Source organism: Epinephelus lanceolatus, chromosome 13 (assembly GCF_041903045.1).
Source record: "Epinephelus lanceolatus isolate andai-2023 chromosome 13, ASM4190304v1, whole genome shotgun sequence".
NCBI lineage: Eukaryota > Metazoa > Chordata > Actinopteri > Perciformes > Serranidae > Epinephelus > Epinephelus lanceolatus.
In genome coordinates this window covers 37667642-37691644 of record NC_135746.1, presented here as the reverse complement: position 1 = coordinate 37691644, position 24003 = coordinate 37667642, and the positions used below count along the sequence as shown (strand labels likewise).

General features: G+C 40.3%; 1 protein-coding gene across 3 annotated transcripts in view; it reads right to left on the bottom strand.

Moving 5' to 3' along the window:
- Positions 1 to 5313: 5313 nt before the first annotated feature.
- Positions 5314 to 24003, bottom strand: part of bach2b (BACH transcriptional regulator 2b) — a 136189-nt gene continuing 117499 nt past the window's right edge. For all 3 annotated transcript variants that reach the window (XM_078174085.1, XM_078174086.1, XM_078174087.1), the window contains 2 exons: positions 15452 to 15658; positions 5314 to 12990 (listed from right to left, as the gene is read on the bottom strand). In XM_078174085.1, coding sequence (XP_078030211.1) covers positions 12481 to 12990; positions 15452 to 15658 — 717 coding nt within the window. In that variant the 3' untranslated portion in view covers positions 5314 to 12480. The remainder of the gene's footprint in view (positions 12991 to 15451; positions 15659 to 24003) is intronic.

The following is a 24003-nucleotide window of genomic DNA, read 5'->3' as shown; positions in this document are numbered from 1 at the left end:
AAGAGCCACAAGTTGCCTTCCCCTGGTTTAGAGAATTTCACGGGTGGTTTTAGTAAATGCCGCTTTACTACATTACAGTAATTTCCTGACTGCAACTATACTGCTACATGTAGCTACATGCTAACATCAGGGAAACATAGAGGTAATCTTTGTTGCTAATTGTGTTACTTTCTTCCCAATTTTAAGTCATATTCCCGCTGGAACATAGCTGGTTATGAAGCTTTTGGTGATTTTTCATGCTAGAAAGTGCTACTATACTCTGTGACAGTCATTCCCTGGCTGCAATACGCTGCTACATATAGCTACATACTAACATCAAGGAAACATGTAATCTTGGTTTCTAATTGTGTACATTTCTTCCCAATTGTAAGTAATATTCCTGCTGGAACATATCTGGTTATGAAGCTTTTGGTGATTTTTCATGGTAGAAAGTGCTGCTATACTCTGTTACAGTCATTCCCTGGCTGCAATACGCTGCTACATGTAGCTACATGCTAACATGCAAACATGTAATTTTGGTTGCCGATGTTGTTGATTTCTCCCTGATTTTAGACCAAATTACTTCTGGAACATGTCCAGATGTAAATATTTTTTTATTGGTGATTTTTTACAGCATTACAGTCATTCTCCTGGCTGCAATAATAATGTAGAGAAGTCATGTGTGCAGATACGGAAGAGCCAGAAACACTGACCAGTCAGAGCAGACCGTAGACGTTTGCGTAGAGGCAAAATCTCAAAAACTGGAAATCTCTTCATTGATCTAGTCTCTGCTCTGTTTAATTTAAATAATCTGTTTCAGGAGAACTCCGTAGGTGTGGTTTAATCAGATTTGATTGACAGTGGTTTGGCAATATGAGCAGCAACCCATTACATTTCATTCCATTTATTTAGCTGAAGCTTTGATGCAATGTGACTTGCACCATGTCGATATAACACCTAATGTGCAAGAATCAAGCAAGTGCATCAGCATCATCAAAAATGCCTAACCCCACATCCGTCAGCACATTTTGATAGCAGTATTGCTAAATGCTGATAGGTGCATAGTACTAAGTGACATTATTTGTTTTAAACTGAGCCCCAAGCAAGAGGAGTCCAGACAAAACAAAACTGCTAAAATCTGCAATGTAATATCACCAGAATTGTTGCTTGAAGTACACTTTTGTGTCATTAGCATGGTGAAAAGTTAAGGTCAGAAAAACAAGCTTTTCAGGAGCTGCTAAGAGAAATGTGTTTGTGTTTTTTATTTGAATATTAATCATGCATTGTCCACACATCTTTCTTTTTTTTCAGAGCATGATTCTGGAGCTGTCTTCAATCATGAAAAAGTAAATTGAAAATGACTGTTTTGTGACCAAGACAGAGGCATATGGAAGTTTAAATGAGACTGAGGGATCCTGATCTGAAGGAAATCCCATCCTTTCTCTCAACTGCAACTTTATATTATGTGTTCACAGTATGTTTATACATTATGTATTGTGCATGACTAAGAGCTTCAGTTAAAGTCTGTTAACATTTCACAAACAAAATACTATGAATAATTTGCTTCATGTACTATGTAAATGATATCTCCAGCTTTGATTACTTTTATATTAATAGTTTGCAAGCCACTTGCTAAATCATATATGAATCAAAATTATATTTGGCTAAAAGCATAATGTGACTGCTCATATAATGAGACCAAAAGCCTATTGCAAAAATATTTGACTTAAGATTGTAATTAAAGAGTGTGCAACCACATAAAAAACATTAAAAACAAAAAGAGGAAACTCTCTTATCAAGTGTTTATGATTTATCATACAGAATGAGCTGGAAGAAAAGGGCTCTTCAAATTCAGCTTTTTTTCTGACTGAAAGTAATTTAATATTGTTTATGAATATATCTAACAAATTCAAGCTTTTATTGTTAATATTTCTGTTGTCCTGTTCTTTTTGTTTGTTTTCTATTAAATACATTTCCCTCTTCAACAGGAGCAAACTGTTTTGTCTGAGTGGTATGTAGTTCAGTCTAGAATGACTCGTGAGACCCTGTGTCCTCATATGAGGGCATCAGATTTTGGGTTGACTTGACCTTATACTTCATTCTATTTAACCTGTTGTCCTCATTCGTGGAGACTTTTGTGCCATCTAGTAGTAGTAAGCACACAATACACTAATCCATGTAAAAACAAGATGGCAGCCATCTCTGACAAATATCTTGTGCATATTCATGGTCCATTGAGCATAAACTTGTCTGACAGTGATAACCCTATGGCCTTTCTCCTGGGTTAAAAAGTCTACCTGTATACTTATACATGCATACAGCATTACTGAAAAAATTATAGCAGACTGCGTGTACCAAAGGTGTGGACTCGAGTCACAAATTTGATGACTTAAGACTCGACACAATCAAAAAGACTAGTCAGACAAGTCAGCTTGGACTTTAACACCCATGATTTGTGACTTCACTTGAACTTGAGCCTTTTGACCTACTTATAGTGTAAAAATAAATAAAATCCTATTGTCTGTCCTGTTTATTGCTTGGGCACTGTTATTTAGCTACGTGACAACACCTGAACATAACACACACAGACAAACATTGGCTGTTTGTTTCTATCTCTCTCCTCTCTGGAAGTCTTGGACCTCCAGCCGCCCGCCTCCGCCTTGATTAAACGCTGAAAATAAAATAAAAGAGGGAGACAGGTTTTTCCTATTTTATCTTATTTTGTTTTATTTCTCCCTCTCCTCTCGCTAGAAGCGTCGGACCTCCCGCTCCTGTCTCAAACACGGAGGTCTCCCTCTCCGCAGCTGAGCACCCACAGTGCACGCCCGGCCTGTTAAATAGCCTGTAACCACTGTGTGACACAAACTCAGTGCTTTGGTCATTAAATAATGTCGGGCTCGGTTCGGGCTCGGACAGAAATATGCTGCCCGAGCCACACTCTAACACACACACACACACACAAACACACGGAAAACTGGACATTATCATCAGTTTATAAAAACCCCCCGGACACCCCGGACGGGACGTGAAAAGTGGACATGTCCGGGCAAAAGAGGACGTTTGGTCAGCCTATGCAGTATTGTTTCTCCTGCTGGCCCAACCCGGGAGTTCCGTCTTGGCTCATAGACTTCACATTGTGATGATGTCGCAGCTTTATAATTTGCTTTTCTCAGCTCCAAGAAAGTTTTAGAAACATTAGCCCTCCATGGATCAAAAATTTATAATAAAAGAGTCTAAATGACCTTGTTTTAGGTGTCAACAATTTAACAGACATCTCTTTATAGGCTAAATGTGGACTGTGAAGAAAATGTTAATTTTTTTGTTGTTGTTGTTGCAATACCATGAGTGACCACCGGGGGAAATGGGCCATAAGGCGGAGGGGCAATCGTCGTGGCCTGACAGAAACGCAACAACTTCCAACCAAGTGGCAACCTCTGACGCTGAAAAATTTTATTCCAGTTCATTGAGTGGCCACTTGAGGCTGGCTCCAAAACAGAGTAAATCTCCATCTGACTGTCAAACTAAAATGCTCATTAAAATTGTCTTGCTGGCTAATTTCAACATTCATGACAATTGTACGGGGGCTAAATTTTTCTTAATAAGTCACCCATTTGCATTTTATTATGGCCTTAAGTTACACTTATGTAAGGGCAGCATCTCAATCAGATCCACTCCTTGCTCCTCCACAGCTCAAGCCTCTCACTCAAATATGGTCACTTCTGACTCCAAAAAACCAAGATGGTGACGGCTGAAATGCAGGACTCTAGGCTTCAAAACAGCAGCCCACAAACCCATGGGTGACGTCATGGTAGCTACATCGATTATTTTTCTACAGTCTATGCTTCCAACTTTGACATTTGAAGTTGCACAAAGAAAAGTCAGTTGAGGCTAATGTTAACAGAGTTAGCAAGCTAATGCATTCGCTTAACAGCTGAGAAACTTTTTTTAAAGTTGTTTTAATACATACATGCAAATTTTAAAAAGCATTAATGATTTTTGTAAATTTATCACTGTTTAAAATGGCATTACATTTGGTGAGGAGTACATCATGACTTGTTCAGGACTCAAAACTCAAAGTTTATGACTTGTGACTTGACTAGACGCTTGCCTGTCTTAACTTGGGACTTGAGTGCACAGACTTGAGACTTACTCGTGACTTGCAAAACAATGACTTGGTCCCACCTCTACTAGTACTTTGTGTATTGGAACACACAGCAAGAGTCAAGAAACCATTGGGTGAGGTTATATGGCTACATTCATTATCTTTAAACAGTCTATAGAGGACTTCAGGTAAGAGTCCACGTAAGAACATTTTTGCACTCCTGGTTTTCTCATCTCAAAGTCAATGGATTTTTTTAATAGGTTTTTGTGAGATGCCTAATTAAAATCCATAGTTAACACAAGTTTAAGAGATTTTCATGTTTTGTTCTTCAACATTAAATACGTCAGTAAATACCCTGCTCATGAAGCTCTTAGGGCCTGTGTTCACAAGTGTCTTTGTCTTAAGCAGAAAAGCGGTCGCAGGGCGCTGGGGAGCACTTCATCTCACCACATGGGTATGTTTCTATGACAACAATGTTTTGACGCTAATATTAGCTAGGTAGCTAAGGTGATGCTACATTAACAGAAGGTTGACTACACAGTTAACAACAAGCTTACAAAGAGAACAGTGATAAAAGCACAACACTTACAAGCAATATCCAGTGTCCGCTGGACAATTTGCTCTCATACATGGGCTTTTCTGTCTCTGAGACAGCTTGACAGTAGCCTAGCTACAGGAGTAGCAGTAATATCACTGGCGCCTTTCTAAAAAGTTCAAAGATGTTCAACCAAAAGCACTGAGAGTAGCCGCACAAAAAAGGTGACGTGCTCTAAAAAACGACGCTGGGGGCGATGCTTTTTCTCTAGGCATCTCAATATGCTCTCTCATCATTGGGAACAATTGAAAAGGATGCTGGCACTTTAGACAAACACCACACTATGTCAACACAGGCTATGTGTCTTAAAAAAGGCGGTTGCTAACAAGTGGCTAAACAGCTTTACAGTCTCGTGTAATGGGGATATTAAGTCATGCGACTGTGGTTTAGTTTGTTCATAGCCTGACAGTTTTTTTACTTCTGGCAACAGCATTTAGGCTTGGAATATTATAAACAGGTGTTCATTTGTAAAGATTATTAGAACTTATTTTCTGCAATACTCCTAAATCCAATGGAAAAGACAGGTGTGCAGTTTGTTCTGCTGCCCTCAAGTGGCCAAACAGATAAGTTACTACAGTTTTGACACTGACCAACATTTCGTCATGCTTTTGCAAAAACATCCACAAAACACCAAACATGATATGCATGTTTCTTTATTTCATAAAGAGAAATGGTGTCTAGACAAAAGAGTCATTTATATAACACTAGCAATTGAAATGAATGAAAATGGGGTTTGCACAATACCGTATTTACAATGGTTATTAAGTCATTTTAATTAATTAGGGTCATGTAGCATTTAAAAATTATAAAGGTAAGAACTCTTAGTAGAGAATAAGCAAATAACAGCAAATTGACAATATTAACACAAAACAGTCATCTAGAAAAATGAAAGAAAAAAACAACAACTTGAACTACAAGCTTAAGAGCTATTACATTAAAAATGATGCACCAAAATCTACTAATACAATAATCCATATAATCTGTGTAAAAAGCATGTAGAAAAAACACCTGATGCAGTTTGCTGATACAGTCATTGACCAGTTATGAGAGGTATGAAGGATTTCACAGGTAGATAAGTGTGAGAAAGTCCGCACTGGTGACTCAGGGATGGGGGCCCAGACCCCTGCATACACTCACTTCACTTGAATGTGAACTATGGCCTCTGCAAGTTCTAAGGCAAATATCGGAGGTGCATTTGTATCCATGTAATGCTGACCTATCCCAAAAGTTGGATTAAAGACAAGGTGAGGAAACTTTGTCTCTACACAACACCAAGAACCAGTCCAATTGAACCAAGCTATTTTTACATAGCAAAAATTGATCAAACATGACATGACACCTATTTGTAAACATTTTCCATTTTTATATTTACTCAATGATCTCAGCCTGCGCGTTCAACCAGGAAACCAGATTTTTTTTTTTTTCCAATAAAGTTGAGAAAGGCATGTTTTTGTTCATATTCTTTTATAGAACAACCTTTGGAGTTGAAAAGCCAGTGTTTGTTTCAGAGAAGCAGCAACAAAAAAATGTTTCAACTAAACAAGACAAATACACAGCAAAAGGGTACGAGCATTCGGTTACAGCAACAGCAATCTGCTGTAATGGCCGTAACCAAAAAAGTAGCCTGGAGGACTCCTCGTGTCTAAGTATCAAATTCTTCAATTCATTTTAGGTGTTCATGATTATAATTACTGTTACAAATATTTTAAAGCTGCATTAATAAATAAGTTTAAATGAACAATGGATCACGTGACTATGTGTAATGTGAAAGGAAGTGCCCACAGTGACAAACTACCCAGCTGGCCACCAATGTCCTTAGATGTTAATATTTGGTTGAATTTAGGTTGTGATGTCGGGTGACAAAAATTCAATGTCAGGACAACGTCTAATTCCAAAATCAATTTGTCGTAGAATACTGATGACAGATAATGTTGATATTTTGTTGGTTTTAAGTTGTGCTGTTAAGTAACCAAAATCCAACGTCTTCCAAACCTCTCATGATACGGGCATTGTTCATGTGTTTTTCCGAAACCTAGCCACATAACTTTACATGTTTAAACCTAACCTCCACAACTTTACGCTAAGTAAGTAATTTTACGTTAAGTACATAAGGTCATTCATGGGGCGTAAATTTGTAAAATATTATACAAACCATTATGTGTGGATTTTCATAGGATACCAGACAAATACATGAGGATACATTGAATGCAAACATCATCCTCAAGTAGAATAATGACATTTAGTCATAGGGTATGTTGTTGTATAATGTTAACGTCCACACAACATGCAATTCTAACGTCCGTAGACGTTTAAGATATCGTATCCGAACCTGACGCAAGGTTCCAACATTTTTCTGACATCATATTGACGTCTGGTACCAGCTGGGTAGCAAACAATTATCACCAACACTGCTTTTAAGAGTTTTTCTTTTTATCATCTTTTAGCTCATTAGCTTGGTCTTCCAACCAGCAAATGCTCTTATCAATCTTGTTTCCAGCAGCAGCAGGCGGCTGTTTTTCACCAAAAAGTTTTGAAAATCTCATTGTGCCTACCTGCCAAGCACCAAAAGGCACAGATACAAAATTCTATACTAGCTGGTGAAGATGGTGGAGCATTTAGCAGCTAAAGGCAGAGATTTTAATCTCAGGAGCTGGTGGAAACCAAAAACAGAGCTAAAAGAGAGTAAATATTTGACTTACATTCATCAGGTGGACACAAACACCACTACAAATGAGTGGCAATGTTGCTCTGTGTCTGCTCGATGTGTAAGTAGGCAACTCCTTGCTATATTGTTAGTCATTCAAACTTTACAATATGTCAATTTTGTGCTTGTTCTGCTGCCCCCAAGTGGCCTAAAACAATTAATGCGGCTTTAAATAAATAATAAAATTTTAAGGGACATTTTGTTTGATTTTCAAAAAAGCAAGTAAAAAAATAATCAGTTTCAGAGTGATAAAGAGAGCAGGTTCAAATGCTTGGCACCCTGAGACACTAAGGGGTCAATTCACCCAAATGACAAAAAACAAAACAAAACAAAAACAAAACAATTTCTCACTTAGCTCCGGTGGTACCTAGCCATGCATAGTTTAGGTTTTATTCACCAAAGTTTTGAGATTGTCTGAAATAAAATACTGTTCACAGCAACATGATTATCCAAAGTAACAGGACACTACTTCTGCAAAGAAATGTTGCACTGTTTCAGTGATGTGAGCACCACAAAGGAAATTCCTCCACTGGATCAGGCAGAAATCTCAATAGACTGATATCCCAAAACCTGGATCGATACTTCAAAACCAATAAAAACCTAAACTATCAGCATGACTAGATGCCACAGACATATGTGAGAATTTTATATCAATATTTTTAAGTGACCCCTTAAACAACAGTGGACATGTTGCAGATGCTGACATTGACTCATCTCACCATTGAAGCTGAGGATGCCTGTTACTGGACTTTGACCAAACAGTCAGTGTCGGAGCATGCAGCAAGACTTGAAGAGCTTAGAGGTCTAGACAAAAAGCTTTTCTGACTGGAGAGAGAACTTCAGGAGCCTCTGTTTTATGTATCATCTCTTCATCTTAGCTCTGTGGTAATCTAGGGATTTGTTAAGTTGAATCATGAACATTCAACAGGTATAAAAGAACTTCTGCTATGCAAAAAACAATAATGTGATCATTGTAGTATTAATAGGAAATCTGAGGAGACACCCAGGGGTCTTTGTTACAATAGTTTTGCGACAACACAAACTTCACTAATTCATTTTCTCCAAACAGAAAGACAAAGTCAGAGTCAATGCTCCCCAGTGCAACACTGGGCTTCTTCAATTTAAGATTGAGCAAAAAGTACTTGAATAGAAAATGAGTTGCATAATGTTTGCAGAAATGAAGCTTCTGTAATGTAGATGGTTCCACCTTAGTTTTTCTGGCTTGAACCTGGTAGAATCTCCACATGGGTAAAATACTGTTAAATATGCATAAAAGAATGAAAAGAGCACAAATAGGATAAAGGGCTGAACAAACACGAGAAACCACACCAGTCGATGAAGAACCACCACTGCTCCGCACTCAGGCTGTGCCACAATGTGTGTACTGTGTGTGTATTGTATGAATATATGTGTTTGTGTGCATGTGTTTGTGCATGTATGGGTCTATGCACCTGTCTTTTTTAAGAATTTAAAGACAGGTTTCATAAAATACACTTACTCTGTTTGGCTGTATAACAGGATCAGTCTCACACAAGAGATCATAGTTTAAACTACATCTAAAATTTACATCAGTTAAAGTCAGGGGGAGAACTATGAAGCATTTTCATCCAAACTTTAAAGCCCAAATCCCAGATTTATTTGGCAAAAAATAGGTTTTGAAGGAACTAAATGTTTGCGGCTACCCAGTTGGGTGGCTATCTCAGGTCTCTTTCAGACTGCACACCCAAATCAGTTTTTTGGCATATCCAGATTGTGTCCAGATTGATTTTATCATGTCTGGACGACAAAATGCAACTTGAAATGCATGTTAGTTTTTGCAAAATGGATCCAAACTACACACAGAGGTGGTCTGAAATGTGAGTCCAATCAGATTTCTACAGATGCATCCCAGTCAGATTTTCCACGTCCATGGACCCATAAAACAAGCGCACTAGCACTGTCTTTTATCCTGCCTCCCTATCACTTGGCCACAGGCTCGCTCACATCAATGACAGTAGGAGATAATTGTGGATTCAGCTATTAATGAATTTTACAACATAATGATTTAAATAAGGGCTATTTCAGAGTTTGTACTAGAAGCCGATATACCTCAAAGAAAATCATCCGTGATTTATAGACGTCTCTTTCACTTTTTAAGTCTACAGGAAAGTCTTTTTGGGCCCAGTTACATCATGTGACAAGACCTGGAAGTTGTAAATCCACGATTTGGCCACTATGTCAAATTGGCTTCAAAGCTCACCACTGTTCCTGGGGGCTTGGGCATCAGCAGCATAGCTATGCAGTCACTGACGCCTCTGTCATTACCACAGCAACCAATGCAGACAGGTTGGTGATGTCTAAACATGCAAATCCGATTTGATCACTTGCAAGAAACAGTACCGACAGTCTTAAATATCTGATTAGAGAAACAAATCTGATTTGCCTGCAGTCTGAATATAGCCTGAGTAGCACCACCATTTCAACTGCTATATATGAGTATATTAAGTCTACAGTCCATATTTTGAGTACATTTCTATTTACCGCAGTCCTTTCTATTAGAAGTTGAACCCTTTGTAATTTTAACAAAGGCTGTGCATGATCCACACAACAAATTTACTTCTTTTAACCCAAAGGAAGATCTTTTTTCTAAACCATACCAAGTAGTTTTCTTACCTAAACCTTATTGCAATGTCTCACAACATTAACCATGTGTTACAATGTGTGTCACACAGAGACACAGGGTGCCCTGTGTGTCGCTATCAGATGCTGAAGGCCATTACAAAGCACAGGTATTTCACGACCTGGGAATGAGAACGGCTTGGATTACCTTGAAAATATGATGTCACTAAAAGGGATGGGGCTTGTAGCAGTAGTTAATTTCCAAAATAGAAGCTAGCAGAACAACAGCTAGCCTAGAGGCGACATTAGCTCCAGCTATGTATTAAGATAACGGGGACTGCCATTTGGGATTGGGGCTTTATCGAGCAATGAACAAAGCTTCACGTTCCAATTGGATTCAACCTCTGTGCTAGAGTACAGCCCTGCTCATACTGAGAGCCTGCCTCTAGTGAGGGCTGACATAATTCAGCTTGTCTTGCCTGTTTATACATAGAAATTTTTTTTAAAATATCATTTTAAAAGCAGACTGCTCCAGTAGAGAACTCACGAGGCAAACAGAAGCTAGACAAACTAACTAAGCCTATAGCTATAGGCAGCATGCATGCACATCACAAAGGAGGATGTTCAAACAAATGCACAATTAGGGCAAACGTGTTACTATCTTATATGATTGTTACTCAATCATTTGGACAACACATACACTGCTTTCACATCAAATGAAATCTGAATTAGCTTATTCAATTCCTAAAGAAATACATAAGGTGTGAACACTCTTACTAAAACGTTAGCTTCTTTTTATGTTTCAGATACGTCGTCTTTATAGAGATATTTTTGAATTGTATATTTATATGATCATATCAACAAGATGTTTCCTCTTGAAGTGCCAATTTAAGTGCTCCAGAATGAGACTTTTAAGGGCTCTGAAACAAAGACAAAGACCCTTATTGAAGTGCTAAATGGCTCTGAGCGCTTGGGGCCTGGAACAAAGTGCCTGATTTAAGTCAATAGTTTTTTCTTTTTGTCAATAGGTGTTTTATTCAGCATCAAATTGAAAAAAATGAAAGTATCTGTCTTAGATGTTGGCTTTTCTGCTGTCTTCGAACATCAAACGGCAACACTGAAGAAACCCAAAGCGAGAGTGTACACAAATAGCATCTTCAAATACTGATAAGAAATAAGATTTACCTCCAAAAAACACAAGGCAGAACTCTTTTTTTTCACATTTAAAGAGGAGTCAAAGTTGGAGAGGAGCTGGCCTGAGCCTCACGTTAAAAACTCGAATGTCTAACTTTTATACATGCATGGGGCTCAAAATTTGACATGTGTGTTGACACGTGTGTCTGTATGTACTGTGTGTGTGTGTGTGTGTGTGTGTGTCTACATGTGTTATCGAGCTGATTTCCTGAGTTTAAGAACACCCACTGTGATGGGGAGCATTCATTAGGCAGGACAGGAAACAGCAAAGCAAAGATTTTTCCCTTAGCAAAAAGGTGCTTGATATAACCCCGGTGAAAAAAGAAACATCTAAGCCTCTACCTGTACAAAATCACTGTTACAGTCATCATGCTCCATACTATGTACATTTCTGCCAAACAAGCACTTGAAAGTCACCGTTACAACATCCAAATACAATGGTATTGCTGATGAGTGGGAAATAAAAATAGCCATTTAACCGCCTGCGAAAAAAACCTTTTCTTTCCTTTCAATTCAGTGCTGAGGAAGGCAAAGGAGGAATGTTTTCGGTTACAGCCTGTACAAAGTTCTCCTGTACAGAAATACAAATGCCAGACGCTTTGAAGACATTTTTGCATATGAACATTTTACAGTCTAACTGCATCGCAACTTCCTCGTGTACAGAAGCTGTATTCTCGTTTTCCATGAATTAGGTTGAACATTCAGAGGATTTTTTTTTCTTTTTCCTGAGTTTGAATTGCCGTGACGAAAAGGGCCACTGAGATATAGCGAGAGAAGAACCACAGACAGAGAGAAAGAGAGAAAAAGAGCGAGAAAGGAAGAGGTAGAGAAGATTGATAGAGACAGAGTGGGAAAAAAAAGAGAAGAGCAAATGTGAAAGGCAGGAACAGAGATACTGTTGGTACACAGAGAGACAAAGAGAGCTGCTGTTTAGGTCCGATGAGGTTCAGCTTTGAGTTGTGATGTGTGACACATGAAGAACAGAGTCTCCACTGTAGAGGTTGCTGTCGGGGTGGGTATAGCACCATTGTAAGGGTTTGGTGAGAAGTTCCCACTCTGTCATGGTAAGAGGAGAATACCTGGAGAACAGTATTGCTGCTGTTAAGACAACTTTAGTGTCAACCGTTCCAAAAAAAAAAAAAAAAAAAAGAAAGACAGCACAAAAAGACATAAATACAAACAAAGCTTGTTTTTCAGTGAACACTGGCAGAGGCTGACCGTCTCAGCAACCCCGAGAGAGGGTTTGTCAGAAGAGTAAAATTAAATAATAAAAAAAACATCCAAAAACAACAACACAGAAAACCACCACTACTTAGTACAGTCCTTCCTTGGCTGCTCGTCAGTTGTACATTTGTCAGTCATTTCCTGGCAAAAATCCACCGTTACCGTCTGGTTGAATTTTTCCGCGGACAGCCCTGACTGAGTGTACAAGCTGGCGTCTCGGCCGTCCGTATCTTTGTCCGCCCCGTTCCTGATGGCCAAGTCGGGCTCGCTCTCTGAGGGCCCGGGCGACCCGTGGAAGCTGGGCTCCGGCGTGGCCGAGCCCGAGTGGGCGGTGAGGTCGATGCTGGTGGTGGTGGTGGTGGTGTTGGTGGCGGGGCTGGGGGCAGGCTTGGGCTCGTGGGCAGAGTTGATGCTGGCAGTGGAGTTGGCGGGCCGCAGCACGGGGCAGTAGTGGTGTAAAGACTGGACCTGCTCGGGGCTCAGCTGGACATCCCTGCACACCTCCTGGGACAGGCAGGAGAAGTTCTCCCACAGCTCGCCCATGCATGCCTTCAGCTGGTTCCTCTCTGTCAGCAGCTTCTCCTTCTCACACACCTACACACACACATACACCCAATATGAGTTTCAGTTCATTCAATAAAACTTTGATGTATAATACTGTTGTAGTTTGTACTTAATGCCATCAGAGGTGGACAAAGCAAAAAACAACCTGCTTCTATGGGCACCAGACTATTGTTTGTAAGGGTAACTTTTGTATTATCCATCCTGGACCCTGTATTCTCTCGTTTTTGTGTCTATGTGACTAATGGGAACAACAATTTTTGAAACCGGTCCAGCATTAAGTGAGAGGGCTGCAGCTGCAAAACAGGCTGCAATGTAATGTTAATGGGGAATTGTGCACGCCCGATTAAAGTGCTTGTTTTTGCCACTGACAGGATCAGATCGTTGTTGTGTCTGACAACATCATGACAAGGATCCCTGCAGAGATAGACCTTTTTGTTAAATACTAAGATCCTTTTTGCTTAACCAGAAACAGCCATTAAATCGCCATCACCAAACCCACCAGACTCCATTTAAATAACCAGTAATTTTGGCAGGTATAGAACCAGAATTTTTTCATATCTAAATGGGTGAATGAAGGGTTTATTTCAACCAAATTGGAGTCAGTGATTGTTGGGACAGTGGGAAGACAAAGTAAGATGGCTTCTATGTGTTTTATTTTGTTGCTGTCAACTTTGAATGAAGGGTGTTTTAGGTTAATAAATTTACTGTTTATTTAAATGGAGTCTGGTGGCTTTGGCGATTGCGATTTTGGGGCTGTTTCTAGTTAAACAAAAAGGATCCTACTCTTAAATGAAAGGTCTATCTTTGAAGGGATCCTTTCCATGATATTGCAATAGCATGAATAGCAATCAGAGCCTGTCAGTGGCGGAAACAAGCACTTTTTTTTGGACGTCAAGTGGACGCAAACTGACGTTTCCACACGCCACAAGTGCTAATTGTAGCCTGGTTCACTGCTGCAGCCCTCTCTTTCAATACTGGAGCATTTTAAAAAAAAATGTATTCTCATTTGTCACAAAAACATGGAAAATAGGTTGAAAAATATCAACGTTACCCTGTAAGACAGACTTGGAAAAAAAAATTGTCAGCCTATGTTCCTTTGATATGCTGTGCTTAAATCTGTTATTATTGAAAAGTCAGCTGTATTATGACATTGGAAATGATTCTCCTCCTCTTGGTTCATAACTCTCTTTGTCAGTGCATACAGCTGGAGCAGGCCAGTCTGTGAGCCGTTGGAGTGGCATCTTATGTATAAAAGGTGCTATACAACAAAAGGTTGTATATTGTTACTTCTATAACAGGACTTATCAGACTGCTGCAACATTTCCCAGAACTGACACAACAGATCAAAGACTCTCAGTTAAAAAGGCATTATAGGAAAAAAAAATGACGACAGATTGAACTAGTGCTTCACCAACCCACGCACTGCTCCACACACTCAGCATGGCGACCAGAGGGCACTCTGATGGTGTGAAAGTGCTGATAGAGTAGAGCTGCTCTAAACAATACCAGCCCATCTGAGAACGAGTATTTTATCACATCATCATGTCCTTTGCTTTACTCTGGTGGTGGTTGAGGTAATTGTTATTCCTTTTGACAAGGTGTTTAAAGGGGAGCTATTATGCTCATTATAAGGTTCATTCTTGTATTTTGGGTTCTACTAGAACATGCCCACATGTTTTAATGTGAAGAAATACTTTATTTTTCTCCTACTGTCTGACCTGGAACACCTGTATTCACACTCACTGTCTGAAATGCCTCTATTTCAGCTTTATAAATAAAACTGAATCGAACTGAATTACTACAGTGAAAAATCACCGACAAAGGCTTCTTAAGTAAAATTTTCACAACTGCGCATGTTCAAGCGGGAGTATAATGTGAAATTGGGGAGAATTTAAGAACAGCAACCATGAATACATGTTGTCCTTATGTTAGCATGTAGCTACATGTAGCAGTGTACTTGCAACTGGGGGATGTAACTGAAACAGAGAGACCAGCACTTTCTACCATTTAAAAATCAAACATTAACAACATCTGCGACCAAGATTACATAATGTAACACCATGTAGCAATGCAAGCTACATAATTAAAAAAAAAATGCAGTAGCATGTCTGGAGCAGATGACTGCATAATGAAATCAATCAAGAGTTGATGTAAGCTTGCCCCAAAATGAGAAAAAAAACCCCATTGAAAACAGTATTCGGAACAGTCTAAAGCCAGAGGATTTTGCTCACAGGGATTTTTTTTTTTTTTAACACGTTTACCTAATAATTCAAAACTTTGGCCATGTTTAATATAAACATCAGACACAGTAACATTATATATATATATATATATATTATATATATAAAATGTTACTGTGTCTGTTATGCTTTTCTTTATATATATACATATGACAGAAAATAAAGAAAAGCATAACAAGTCCCCTTTGATGAAGACAGGAGAGTCTCATGGACAGGTAGTCGGAGACAGCAAGTATTGGTGGTCGACTCACCAGTTTTCGGATCTCACACTCCAGGTTTAGGATGCAGTCGAGCTTTCTCTTGCGGCAGCGTTGCGCCGCGATGCGGTTCTTACTCCGCCGCCTCACGTCATGGATAAACTCGAGCTGCTCCGAGGTCAGTTTGTGCATTTTCACCAACATTTGGAAGTCGTTCCGTGGAAGATTTGTGATTTGATCTACAGGGAAAGGCAGCTTCACCTGGAACAGGAAGAAAAAGACCAGACATTATGTATGACAAATGCAGTTTATTTATTGTTGAGCATTAATGAACAAGGACGGAAATTGCCTATAGTAATGTATAAAATACATTGTGTCACTGGAATAATTATAGACTTCTGGCAGTGTTCAATCCATAAATACATCTGCATTTAAGAAAGCAACTATAATTTGGTTAATTAAATCAAGGATGCAATATTGATCTCAAAGTAAGGAAAATCATAACATTTGCCAACCTGTCAATATAAAAGCAGGAAAAAGGTGAGATGAACTGTGAAATGGGATCAAATGGAATCACATGGAAGCAAAAAAACTAAAATGTTTACAATTATTTTGTCTTATTAGAGGTCTGCTCAGGTTGAAATAAGAAATACAGATCGTAGCTATATAAGCTGTCGCTCCATAACAAGTGAAACAAAACCAACAGGAAAGTGAATAACATGTTACTCAACCACACTTCGCCCACACAGACCTGATGAAAGATTATACCAGTTAAAATAATTTAAATAATTGTATAGAGCATTAGCTTGAAGTTTAATCTATTCTTTTTTTCTTTTATAAATTCACAATCTGAGGAACAACTTAACACCCCATCTGCCTTTGTGCCGCCTTCACATAGTAGCTACTCCCCTGTTATTTATTTAGGAGTGTGTTTGGGACTGTTTCAGCTTTTAACAGCCTCAGGAGGAGGTTGCATTATACAAATGCACAGAAACTGCACATGGTGGGTTTTCCAGAGGGGATTCTGATATGTTTTTTAGAGCCAATATCTTGTAAAGTTACCTTAATTGCACAGGATTTGGTGCTCCTCCAGTTATATAACTGGTAGTGTGGAGAGGGCTCTGAAACAACTCAACAATACATTTAACGAACTTCTTTTGCAGCATTCTTTTGTTATGTATCTCGATAGGGGTTGTCGACCATAGTGGAACAAAAGTGATGCTGCCTTGAACTTTGGAACAGAATAGAGTGTTGCAGGGATGATGTTTTATTGTAGGCCAACCTGTAAGTTAGCATCGCGCTAGCTCCCTCGACAAAAAGCCAAAGGGATTCATCCATTGGATTTTGCAGTTTTGAAGTGTAAATCAATGTGTAGAAGTAAAAAGCTGAGGAACTATGAACAAACCACTACGCTTGTTGTTTGGCATGATGACTTTTGATGTCAACAGCCTTTTGTTTAAATGCTCTAGAATGTGTTTATTTTGGACACACACTGGACTCCATACTTTGCAGCCACAGTCTCTTTTACATAATTTACATCTTAATTTCAAAAGAAACAACAACAAAAACATCTTTATACTGTCTGCTTCCCTTGCATAAAAGCTATGGCTTGCTCCTTTTTATTAATTAATTAATAATTTATTTATTTTTACATTCACCCCATGTCAGCGTGGGTTTTCTCAGGCTGCTCCAGCTTCCTCCCACAGTCAAAAAAAAAAGCAGATTAGGTTATTTGGTGACTCTAAATTGTCTGTAGGTGTGAATATGAGCATGAATGGTCCGTATGTGCGCCCTGCGATAGTCTGGTGACCTGTCCAGGGTGTACCCTGCCTCTCACCCATTGTCAGCTGGGATAGGCTCCAGATCCCCCTTGACCCCTAATAGGATAAGCGATTCCGGAAAATGAATGAATAAATAATTTATTAATTGATTTTAATCAAACAGTTAAGTCAGTATTTTTGGGGTGCACACTGGATTCCATGCTTTTCAAAGTGCAGTCACTTTTACATGGTTCACATTTCAATGTCAAGACAAACAACAATAAAATCTCTAACTTGTCTATTTTCCTTAATAAACATCTCCTGTGTGATTCAACCAAGTAGATTAATAAAGTATTATGGCTAAATTCACCAGGTACAAAGAGGAGAATTTACAAGGTGAGTCAATGTATCACTGTGTCTACTAACTATGGGACAGTTACTACATTTGACCACAAGATGGCAAAAGAGTACTGCCTCACATGCCTCACAGAGCAGGACTCCGTGAGCCTTCATCTCTCCCTGCCTTATATTTAACATGTAGCACATTCTCGAGCAGAGGGGAAAAGGTGATCCAAGAAAAGAGCCCCTCTCCATCTGTCCCCTAGCACCTGGAAAGATGCCAGCGTGACAGATTGAGGGGGGCAGTGACTTGTCAACCTGATCCAAATCAGTGTCAGGTGATTTCTGAGGGCATGGATATCTGCAGCAGTCTTCCCAAGGCTGCAGAACAAAAGAATTAGTGGAATAAATGCAGCACTGATTTGGCGGCGTGAACCAAAATCAGAAAGCAGTGTGGTATTTCTTCGCTGATATGACAACATATCAGGGTTGTATGTGTTTATTCTCTTTTTTTCTCAGTTTGGAGAGCAACAATAAGTCGGCCTCTCTCTCCCTCAGGTGATGGCAAACCTTATGATAAGCACATCATAAGCAGATCCACCCCAGCGGTATCTGTGTGCACCAGGGATCTGTAGCTTTAGGCAGCGAGTGAAGCAGTGGAGGCACAACAAAGAGCCAGAGGAAGACAGCCGGAGAGCTTGGCAGAGATGAGACGAGCTGCAGCTCTCTTTCTCTTCTCCCTTTCCCTTTTCCTTCCCCGTGGTTGCCTCTGAGGAGCGCAGGAAGTCAAACAAAGGAGGAAGAGATGAGAAAGACGAGGAAGAGGAGCAAGCGATGCGACTCCCACTGTACCTGGCTGTTCGAGCCTGGCCAGATGCTCCCCGGAGACTGCTCAGATGACTACAGGCGCAGGCTGCAACAGAGGTGGCTGAGCTCTGTTTCTCCACCAGACGGTACACAGCGGTGGCTGAGGCGTCACCTGGTGTAAGCGTCGTGCTCAGGGGGATAAAGCAAGGTGCCTACTCATGACAGAATCGAAATTACTCCTCGGTGAAGAGCAAATCTAGATGTCAATCTATCCCTGAGAGGGAAAATGGCTTGAGTTTCCTCATTAGAAGTGCAGCCCTCTGAGCCGCCAGGAGCCCTATTTCTCATCTCAGCTCGACATCTGCATGCAGACACATGAATAAATAATGACCCGAGCTTTCAAGGCCACACTCGGCTCTCGATACTTTGCCAGGGCATGACAACTCCAGCCTCAAAGAGAGGCGTGGGGAAAGCTATAAAACATAAGTACAAGTTGCCGGCTTCATCCAAAGCAGAGGGAAAGACAACTCTGTTTGTGATTAGATAGCTTAGCACTTACAGAGGTGAGCTTTCCCTCTACAGGGTCTGATGGTAAAGCCCAGCTAGAAAAACAAAGGGAAGGAGACACTGCGACCTTGTGATGGTTTCTTTCTCCCCCTCATCCACCAGTCACTGGTACGCAGGGGATGGCTAAATTTAGCTGCTTCACCGCGAGACCCAGTTCAGCAGCGAGGCTGGGATGACAGAGTACACTTCAGCGGTGGTCATAAATTCACACCCAACTGTTCTGGATTTACATTTCTCTCTCACTTCTCTTCGTTCTTCCTCCCGACCCTCAGTCACTCTCTTTGTCTGGGTCATTATGCTGCAAATGGGGTACAGAGCGAAAAGTAGGGCTCATCTGATAACAGGAGCAGCACTGCACTGGGCCTCAGCCCCGTCACCATGCACTATTAAAAAATAATGGATGCTTCAAAGTCTCAAATTCAGGCTCAAAATACTATTTATGTGGGGCAAGTGAAATATTCAGTCAAAAGACCGAGATGATCATTTTCACCTGCTGATGTTTTGTTCATTCAGTACCTGTTCTCTTTAAGCTTGGGTCTTACTTTCATCAACTGTGGATGAATTCTGTCTGATCTTCTAAGTGCTCTTCTTCTTTGTCCTAATAGACTTCTTTTTAGCGACCTTGTATACAATTCTAATATGATGGGTGGACTGAACGATAAAAATGCTACCAAATACGAAACAAACACACAAACAAAAAACAGCAAAGTAGAATTTACTTTTTAAAGGAGCAGCCTGACATTTTAAAGGATAACTTCGGTATTTTTCAACCTGGGCCCTATTTCCCCATGTGTATGTGTGCGTATGATTCATAGGTACAACTCGTTCTAAAATTGGTTCAGTATTGAGGGAGGCGGATGCAGCCGGGAGCCACGAAACGAGCTAAAACGGTAATGGGGCAAATGCGTCCCGTATAAGTTTGCGCATTAAAAGTGCTTTTTTTCGCCACTGACCGGTTCAGATCGCCAGTGCTATCTCTGTAAATAGCATACTAAATGTTTCCCTTACCCTTCACTTGCTCTGGGCTGTGACGTCATCTCGCGAGAGCTTTGCTTGTTGCCGGAAGAAAACAGAGGAGCCATGCAGAGCGCCGCTCCGAGTGGCGCTGGTTGTCCCGGAGTACAGCTGAGAGTTTAACTGCATCAATTGAAAACAATGGTTCGTGTTTGTGCTTATCTGAATTGCAAGAACAGGATGTCGCACAACACCCTGTGCAGCTTTCATAGGCTGCCTTTGTCGGACGGCGAGATGCTGAAGTTGTGGCTAGTTGTGCTACAAATGGATGCTAACACTCCTCTCCAGACACTGCGCCTTGCAGACCATCGGGTCTGCAGTGCTCACTTCTCCCAGGATGACTACTGCCAGCTGAAGAAGAGAAGACCTCCAATCCCGAAACACCTCTTCCTCAAGAAAACGGCTGTCCTGCGAGTAGAGAGAGCTACAGACACAGTGGAGCAAAGCTCTCGCGAGATGACGTCACACACAGCCCAGAGGTAAGGGAAACGCTTAGTATGCTATTTACAGAGATAGCACTGGCGATCTGAACTGGTCAGTGGTGAAAAAAAGCACTTTTAATGCGCAAACTTATACGGGACGCATTTGCCCCCGTTACCGTTTTAGCTCGTTTCGCGGCTCCCGGCTGCATCCGCCTCCCTCAATACTGAACCAGTTTTAAAACGAGTTGTACCCATGAATCATACGCACACATACACATGGGGAAATAGGGCCCAGGTTGAAAAATACCTAAGTTATCCTTTAAATACAGTGACCCCTTCTTTTTGCATCCAGAATTCTGGGGTGTGCTGACAGCTTGTTTGGCCAAAATGTCAAACAGTTCCTTTAAAACAAAGCCTAAAAATACTTCTCCACCACTTACATTCAAAATTTTGGGAAATAACTTATTTACTTTCTTTCCGACTGATATCGAGACTGTCCTCTCCAAAATACGACCACATTGGACGTTTGTACTAGCAGAAATTATGACCAGTTTTAACATTTATTATCAGGCAGTGGCCTCTAGTGGCTGTAGTAATTATGACATGAGCAATATACAGAGTGATAAAGTCTGCTTACTGTGGTAAGGTCAAACAAACACAGGACTATCATCCAGGAGACTGGTGTTTCTGTCCTGTGTGAAACTAAAACTCAATGTTGAGTTATTTTAGCAATTTAACATAGTTTGTCACAAGGCATATTTCATGTTTGTCACATGAAATATGTCATGTTACGTTACATTAGTAACAGTGGTATAGTGGCAGTGCACTACTACAACACACTCCAACCTCGTCACATATCAACATTTGGTCATGGACTCTCCACATCAAGATATAACATGCAAAGAACCCTGGTTGCGTTGGCTGTTGACGTTCTGGGTTGCCGTTTCAACTTCTGCCTGTTACATGCATTGTCTGTTTTCAAGATACACTTCCGTTTCCACAGGAAATGTACAGTTTGCAAACAGTCTCTTTTTTTAAAATAAATACGCTACGTCTGTACCACACCGCAAATTGATGTTTTTTTCCTTCAAAAACAAACACGTGGTTATGATGTGATAAGAGTTGGAGGACTTGTTGAAGATATCGCTCAGTATCAATCTCATGTCTGTGCCAGTACAGAGCTCATGTGGTTAGTCTGGCTTGGTGTAAAGACTGGGAAGAGACAGCTAACCTGGCTCTATTTAAAGTAGAAAAAAAAGCTTACCAGCACCTCTAAAGCTCACTGATTACCAGATGTAATTTGTTTAACCCTGCTCGAGGAACTGCACAAAAGTACTGAGCGGATGAATAAACTGCTGTTTGTCAAGAAATAGTTCCAGCAAGTTTGTCTTTGAATTAAACAAACAAGACAAAATGTTTTAATTGGTGAGCTTGAGAAGTGTTCTGCGACCTATCACTTGGGAACCACTGCTTTAGACAGAACCAGGCTAGTTTCCTACTGGTTCCAGTTTCACATGCTAAGCTAAGATAACCCCATCATGACTCAATCCCTGTATTTAAAAGAAAAGTTCACCCCAAAATCAAAAATATTTTTCCTCTTACCTGTAGTGTTACGTTATTATTAGTGTTATTTTCTATTAAACTACACCTGCCAGCTGTATCACCCTACAGCTCAGCAAGCAACACTGAGCTAGCTAATGTTACAGCTCAGCCGAAGAGGACGCCATTAATGTTTCCACCTCGCACTGTCACAAGCACAAGCCTCTCGTTCATGAGTAGATGAACTCTTCCTTTTGCGCCTTGATACAGTTGGCGGGTGTAGTTCGGTAGAAAGAAAAGAGTTCCAACGTGAACCTGCTCACAACAAGGTCTATGGATTATCTTGAGTGACTCAGTCATGGTTTCTGGAAAGAACTGAGTGTTGAGTTTTTCAAAATGTATATATTATATTATATATATTTTTGGTGCTTTGAGCACCACGGGCTGAGTGCCATCTAGTTCCATTATACTGGAGAGAAGGCAGACATCTCTGCAGCTGATATCTTCAACCCTCAGCAACTCACACCAAAACAATCTAGATTGATAGAAGCACTACAGGTAAGAGAAAGAATATGTATTTTTGATTTTGGGGTGAACTGTCCCTTTAACCCACATATATAAGACAGATATCAGTCTTCATCTCACTCTCAGAAAGAAAACAAATGAATCTATTTCTGTGCCTTTAAAACCACATGTAAGTAAATTTTTGCTGCATGTTAGTAAAATAATCTACTCCAATTCTGTCAGCTTTTTTTACTTTAAAACTACTTTTTAAGTTTGAATAGTAGATGTGAGGACTGATTATTAAGGAAGGATGTTTTTGCAGTGTGTGCGCGAGGCTGGGCAGCTGGCAGCCTGCAGCAGCTTGAGACGTGACGTGAGTTGTAGCAGGGAGGAAAGGTTCAGTGGATGACTGGGAGGGGGCACTGTGCTCTGCCCTCACCTGCAGTCTCTTGACCTGCTCTCAAGCTTTAACGCTCTCTTTATTCCCACAAAAGCACTTTCACACAGGCCCTGGGGCTATCAAAGCTGATATTCCCTCTGACAGTTTGCTATAAAAACCGAGGGTATTTTCTAAAATGATTGCTGCTTGACACCTCTGGCTCTGCTCTGTGTAGTACCTATCCCTTATCTCATCCAAACTAAAATGAGATCTTATCTTGTAATGTGAGGTTTAGAATTCTGCACATTTGTGTTTCATGCTATCTCTGTAATTAACCCTGTTACATTTCACATGCGTGTTAACGGGATTATAAAGAATCATCACACACTCATGTCCTGACTCAGATCTTAGTGAAGATAATGTGGAAAGGTGCAGCAGTTACTGCTCTGTCCCGGGGGTTAAAACAATAATTTGCAACATTTTTTCATAAATAAATGACTGTTAATAATATCAACCTGTTCTAGGTTCATAAAAAGCTTTATTTATGTAAGATGCATTTAGTGTCATATAGAGATTTGCTTGGAAAATCATCTGATGCTTGTTACTTCGCTGGCACCAGCAACTGGAGTGTGTTTGGAATACACACAAGGAGAAAATGTGTAGTTAATTAGAACAGAGTGTCAAACTTCATAAACAGAAAATCCCAAAAAGCAACACAACACCAAACTTGCAGTACTGGACACACTGTTTGATTGCCAAGTTATTTCTGGGAATTTGAGTGCAAAAACATCACAGCGCTAGCTGCCAGGCTGCAACGACGTAGCCAAGATCAACACAACAAGAATTTCGCAGATTACCACTGCATGGATGCTAAATGTCTCCGTTCTTCCAGGACTACCACAGGATGGAAGGCTCTGCATAAGGAATAGAGTTGTTTCTGTGCCCCAGCTGGCCCTGAGGGCCCACGTTCTACTGTATGCTGTAACCCAGCTGGAGCAGCAACCTGGGGATCTCCTCTCCATCCTGATCACACACACACACACACACACACACACACACACACACACACACTATCCTCTTCTCTGCAGAAGCTACAAATAAGAGCACAAAAAATATCTCCTGTTTGGTCTCTATATTTGTCCCACTCAACTCAGCGCTCTGGAGCAATGCAGCGTATGCTCCAGGGGCGATTTGGGGGGTAATGAAGAGGCACTGTATCTCATTACCTTGATACTACATTTTTTTGTAAATGCATCAAGCTAGATAAATATAGAT